The 6,283-nt window shown below is 41.3% G+C and overlaps 1 protein-coding gene across 1 annotated transcript; it reads right to left on the bottom strand.

Annotated features, from left to right (window-relative positions):
• Positions 1 to 1,041: 1,041 nt before the first annotated feature.
• On the bottom strand, positions 1,042 to 3,080 carry fam181b (family with sequence similarity 181 member B). The gene has a single exon (XM_004560530.3). It carries the CDS (start codon positions 2,910 to 2,912, stop codon positions 1,950 to 1,952), a length of 963 nt encoding a protein of 320 aa, XP_004560587.1. The 5' UTR covers positions 2,913 to 3,080; the 3' UTR covers positions 1,042 to 1,949.
• Positions 3,081 to 6,283: the final 3,203 nt, after the last annotated feature.

Here is a 6,283-nt window from a genome sequence, read left to right as displayed (position 1 = left end):
AACTCAGCATAAGAGGCTAGAATTACATTCATAATGCCATATATCATTGGTGTCTGGATGGGAGTGGTGGACACTGGGTTTTCAACAGAACAATACTGCCATCTAGCGCAATTGCTAAATACCTGCTTACAGACCGAAGACATATTTTTGATTTTGAAAATTGAGAAAATGAGTCCACTGTGGTCAGTAAACTGGGGTTAATTGTGTCCAAACCTTGTACTCGATCTAAGCTGCCAAGAGGTGAATATCTTTTACATGTGTGTACATGTAAAGAGTGTGACAGAGACCAGAGCTGAGACAGATTGTGCATGGTTACTGAAGTAAAAATAAATCAGTAATTGTGCTTAAAAAATATGGGGGCAAAATGAGTAAAGAAAAAAGTTTAAGAACTTTCCTTGACTTCAAATTCATCTCTCGCCTTGCACTGAAATGCCTCAATGTCACGGCAAAACTTTTATTGGGTCCTCGAAAACAATCTTGAGTAATTGCAGTTCTGTCTCTAGTATTTGTGACCCCAGAACAACAAGGATGTTCAAGTTCTATTAAAGAACGCTCAGGTTTGCAGACCCTAGAGTTCCGCTATGGTTTACAGGACCCTCGAAGTCACCATTTTTCATGACACAATTTCATATTAAATCTTGTTTGTTTTTTTTCAACCCCTGTCATTTCATGCAGACTCTAGGGTGATACTTCAAGACAAATGTCTGGGCCGGGATGAGGTTCGATGTTAGAATGCAAATGAATGAACCTTTAGCAGCCAGCAGAGGGGGTTAAAGCTGTATACCATTAAGAGGATTCTGGCATTCAAATCTCCAGAGACCTCCTTTGCAAAGGTTATGCTTTAAAGGGTTTCAAGATTAAATCGCCAGTCAACTTGAACTAAACATATGGGCAAAATGACAATATTTAGATATTTTTCCACCTAATGTTCCAGTGCAGTGGTAGTGCAAAGTAATCAATGTTACATGTTTAGTAATTGTGTTAACTTCAAAATCACAAAGGTAAAGTGCAGCTTTTCATAGGTTTTATTATTTTCTGTCAACAAAATGTAGCACATAGTTTTTCCAAGCATCTGCCCCAGAAGAATTGTAAAAATGCACCATGCAGCAAAGTGTGTGTATTTTTATACAGATTAACTCTGTTATATTTTACAAACATACATCTTCAGTCATGGACGTTTTCTGCTTTGTATCCTCATTTCTTCATGATAATTAAACCTCGCCTTCCACAATGAGCACAACCAGACACAGTAATAAAGGCCAGCTTTATTTCCTCTTATTACAATAGCTAGATACATTAAAGGCTTTTCCACAGACAAAAGGGCACAAGTGAAATTCTTCCAGCTGAAAATAACTTCAGAGCTATAAAACTTCATCAAGCAAACACGGCATCAGACATTACTGTTTGAAAATTAAAATTAAAATTAGTAGTCCCTTTTATGTTGCTGCACAGAAATGTTACTAGCAGGAAAAGTGCTCCATTTGTTTTGTCAAACAGTCCTATGATATATAAAAAACAAACAAAAAGAGATGCTTTGTGGACTAAACCAACAAGTATTTGTGCTGCTTGTGTGATTATTTTTGTAAAATATATAAATGTTATAATCTGTAGTCTGATTTGCACATTCTCAAGTGGACAACTTAACTAAAGCAACAGCATAGCCAGAATCAAATGCATTTTCATCGATTGCAATATAAATTGCCTGAGAGAGACGCAATCATATACATGTGTGAAGCTTTTTATCACAAGTGGAAAAACTATGAGTGAAAGAAGCACTTGGTATCCAGTTACTTTTTTTTCCGGAAGTAATTGCATGACACACTTTGTTGAGTAGGGATGATACTACGTGTTTTCCAGTTGCAACACTGCTTTCACAACAAACCTGATATGATAAACTACTGTTAAACATAATTATCTGCATATTATAAGCCAAAAGAATTGTCAGCCTCTCATAGAGATGAATAATTAGCCCTGTTATAACCACCAGTTAAATCGTAGGTGACCTGAGGTATGGGGCAGTCTGCGAAGAAGTTTGGAAAGGCTAAAGTGCACAGCGCATTGTCTTCTATGGGCCCCGTAGCACCCTCAGACTGACAGTAGACAGGAGGCTGGGCTGGGCCTGTACGCATACTCTCCCCTACTTTTTTAGAGGGTCCTGAGCAGCTAGTCCAGGGTTCCGAGTAGAGGAGGCCACCAACTAAATGATGAGTATCGTAGGAAGCTGGATCTGGCCCTCCCAACTCTGGCTGCACCCGGAGAGGCATGCCTTGATAAATATCCTGATCGCTGACCATGTTGCAGTAATCGGGCCCCAAGAGCTCAAAGAACTCTGTAGCCTCTGGATTGCCTCGCTCCAAGTCCTTCAGCGTCATTCCAGATGTTGAACTGACTTTGGAGCAATTAGCAGGCTCGGTAAAGAAAGAAGGGGGCAGGTTGCGATGCCTCAGCGGTGGTTTCTTGGGTTTTTCACCCCTTATATCCTTCACAGGGCTGAAGAGAGCTGCCAAGCTTTTGCTCTGCAAGTTGGCCTGAACACCATCACGCTTAGGTAGAGTTTTGCTCTGCAAAGTGCTTGGCTGAGTCAGTGGAGAACCCTGTCTTTTTACTGGGGCCTCTGCAGCATTTCCTGGTGTTATAATGCCAGTGCACCTTTTGATCTGCTTTTGCAGATACTTCCGGTGGTTGACTTTCCTTTTAGATTTCACTGGCTTGTCCAGAGCTAGCTTGATATTGCTGGAGGCTGAGTCTATGAAACTCAACAAATCCCTCGTCGTCTCTTTGTAGTCCTCATCATTTTCTGTCTCACCCAGGAGACTTCCATCAAGACTTTTTTCCACATCATACTCCATCACAGAGCCAGGGAAGCAGAAATTCATGAACTGAGGGTTCATGATTGCAGTCTGAACAGCCATTACTCTGTTGAGCCCAGCAGCTACACCTGTGGCATCCACTGTGATCCTTGAACCCAAAATTTCTTCACAGCATGCCCTTTTTCCTCTGATAAAAACTTGGTCCTGATGCTGCTCATGAAGTTCCTGTAAACATTCCAGAGTAGAAGTGACGCGCTCTGAGGAAAGTAAGGAGATCTTTCGGGGGGCTGGACAAATGATGTCAGAACATCAAAGAGGAGGGGCAATGGGACCGCTGGACTTAACTCTTTGCTTGTGCCCGACCACCTGCATCTAAGAGGGATTTGTCTGAAATTCCCTGCTGAGCCGAGGACAATAACCTCTGTCAGAACTCTCCCCCTCTAGTTTAACTGTTTGTGTGTGCTCTGAACCAAAAAAGCTTTCATGAAACTCGAGGATATTACTGTTACAGTGAGAAGGGGAAAAAAACATGGTGGATAGAGTACGGAGGTAGAAATGTAATACAAAATGATCTCTGTTAGACTTAAACAACCATATCCTCCTTTGTTACGTTCATGACTATCAAACAAACTACGCTTAAACCCCCCCAAACAAAGAAAAAATGTAAATAACTTTCAAATCCTCAACTAGCCGACACCATTGTTCACACGTTCCTCTCGTCTTTCTCCAAACACTAAAATAAAAAAGGAAAAATATACTAATATTTTTGTTTCCTGTGTGGATACCCAAATAAAAATGTATTTATAATCTTAATTTTCATTTAGGCACAGGGACAAACAGCTAGCACATCACAACATTACAGTACAGGGAAAGTTTTGGGGGGGGTTTTTGTCTGTGGGAAAATCTAAGCGTCTAAACAGATGCCACTATATGGGAGAATCTTCCCAACTGCTTGCTTGTGTCTTAATCTGCTCATGGCAAAAGTTGATTTCTAGTGCATTCCCAGGCCAGTGGGAATTTCTGCCCTGGCCTGACAACTATTATGGGCTGCCTTTGACATAAAGCCCTACAGGGTCTAAATAGCCTCTATTCTTCGCGCAGCACTGAAAGGGAGCTTTGTGCCAGAGATTCATTAAATTGCACCTCACAGCCCCTTCGTAAAATGGGTCTCAATAATGAACAGTCGATTTAACTAGAAAAGCTGCCGGAGCTGTTAAATTAAAGGGGAATAAAGTGCAGTTCAGGCTTAGTGTGCCAGAAGAAATGTTGACCTTAAGAAATCCTGGGTATGAAACTTCTGTTGTAAACAATAACGTATTTACAGGAAGTTTCTTGGCCAGCAGTGAATACAATGGAGGATGTGTCCAAGAGCCAGATTGTTAAGTTGCCAGCACTTATCAGAATTTAAGTGGAATTTATTTTTTTTTTGGAGTGATCAAATTGGCAGCCACTTTTTCACCCTGCTTATATTTTTCAGTATTTCGGTTTACAAGGCAATGCAGCAGTTTCTATCTGGCACATCCTTGAATCACTTTAAAGCCTCATTAATTATTTGAAGTGATGCTGAGGCGCATAACTGAAAAGGTAACAAGTGAAGATCCTTCCTCTTTCAGAAGATCCATTTGAGGTGAAGCGGTGACTCATTAGGGTTTTTGAGACATGAAAAAGTCTAAAGTGGTGGCAAATTCTTTCTTATGGTAATTCCAGGGAGAAAAGGGCCAGTGATACTGATAGCACTAATTATCTGTAGCCACACAACACAAATCAAGAAGAAAAAAATATTAGAACAGCAGGTGGATACAAAACAAAGACTATCTTACTTGTTATACAACTGCCAACTATGTGAAAAAAAACAAGAACTTGTGAAGTGCATGAGCAATTTCATCCGTTTCCATAAATCTTTCAAAATAAATGTCCAAAAAAGTTTACATTTATCTTAAAAACAGGGGGGAAACAGCTGCAGCCTTATCAGGGCATCACATGCATTCAGTGCAGGGGCTTTTAATGCCTGCCCAAACCGATTTTGTCTCCTCTCTTTGCTAACGGCACAGTTTTGGCAAAGTGACATCATCACAGTCATGGCAGCTATATCCCCCTTTTTTTCCAAGTCGGGGGGTCTTGGCTTTTGTGCTGGTGGGTCATTCACATGACAGAGCCTGACGCACAGATCCCGGAAACAAGTTTCTATTGTTGAATAAAGGCTGAGAGGGTGAGAGGGGATGGGGCTGGAGCAGAGCAGCTCAAAAAGTTATGTGTGTGTGTGTGTGTGTGTGTGTGTGTGTGTGTGTGTGTGTGTGTGTGTGTGTGTGTGTCCTTTAATATACCAAGATTTAGAGACAAATTATTAAACCACTGAACTTTAATACGGGAGGAAGATAAATTTCCTAAAACACACAAGTTGTTCCGTATTGCTGAGATATTGTTAAACATTACCACCACACCCTCTGGGCTTCTGGGAATTTACTTATTCAGCAGCACCCAACCCCAAGGGAGTGAGGTGCTCACTACAACGTGATGTGACATGCACAGGCTTAATCTCTTCCTACTGGTGTGTGGTCCCTGTCTGAGCAGGGACATAGTCAGAATTTGGGGTTGACTGAATACTTAAAACAGCTCTGATTGATGGCCAGTGTCAGAGACGTAGAAAATGCTGGCAAAATTAATGACCCCTCAAAGTCCTGAGAAAGGTTTAAGGAGAGCATTTAGTGGCCGAGACCCCATCCTCCCCCATGTTTAGCCATGTTTCTTTCTACCGAGGCGTCTGAAATTCAGTCAAGCCTGTGACAAAACACTGAAAAGTCAGGCTTTGTGTCTCCTGGTTGAAAATCAACCCACATACCAGTCCAGGACATGTTTCCCATCTGCATCACAAGGTCATGTCATGTCAGGGGCTTCTGCTTTAAAAGAAGAGGTTTAAAAAAAAAAAAAAGTATTGGAGAGAGTAGTTCAAAGAAAATTACAAAGCAGGATGACATGTTTTCATTAGCGGCGGTGGAGTTTAGTCTTAGTTCTTTCATGACATTTGAGTCTTTTATCTTGACATTTTTAAAAAAAAAAGAAGAAAGTAAAAAGCCAGTTCACAGAACTACAGAAAGCTTCTTGGGATCCCAACTGATTCCTGCAACTACTCACCGCCTCACTCTTAACCTTCCATCAACCTTTCTCAACTACTCTGGCACCACAGGAATTGTATTAATAATATTACTTGCAGGGGGGACAAACCAGAGTCTACAGGCTGCCTTGGTGCCACAATTTAGTGCTTTAATGGCAGCCAGTGAATTAATGCGTGTCGAGGGGAATCCCACAGGTTGGTCTGCAGGGGTAAGGTCAGCAGGCAAAACTGCAATAATCTCCCACCACTCACTTTATTGGCCTCCTCCGATTGGGTTTTTATTAAATCTCAAGCACGTGCAATTGTTCTTGAGAGCTGGAAATGAAAGTTAAAGTCCCCAGTCTATCTAAAATATGACAAA

Source organism: Maylandia zebra, linkage group LG14 (genome assembly GCF_041146795.1).
Source record: "Maylandia zebra isolate NMK-2024a linkage group LG14, Mzebra_GT3a, whole genome shotgun sequence".
Lineage (NCBI taxonomy): Eukaryota > Metazoa > Chordata > Actinopteri > Cichliformes > Cichlidae > Maylandia > Maylandia zebra.
Note: the sequence above shows the minus strand (reverse complement) of the source record. Positions and strands in the feature narration are given on the sequence as shown.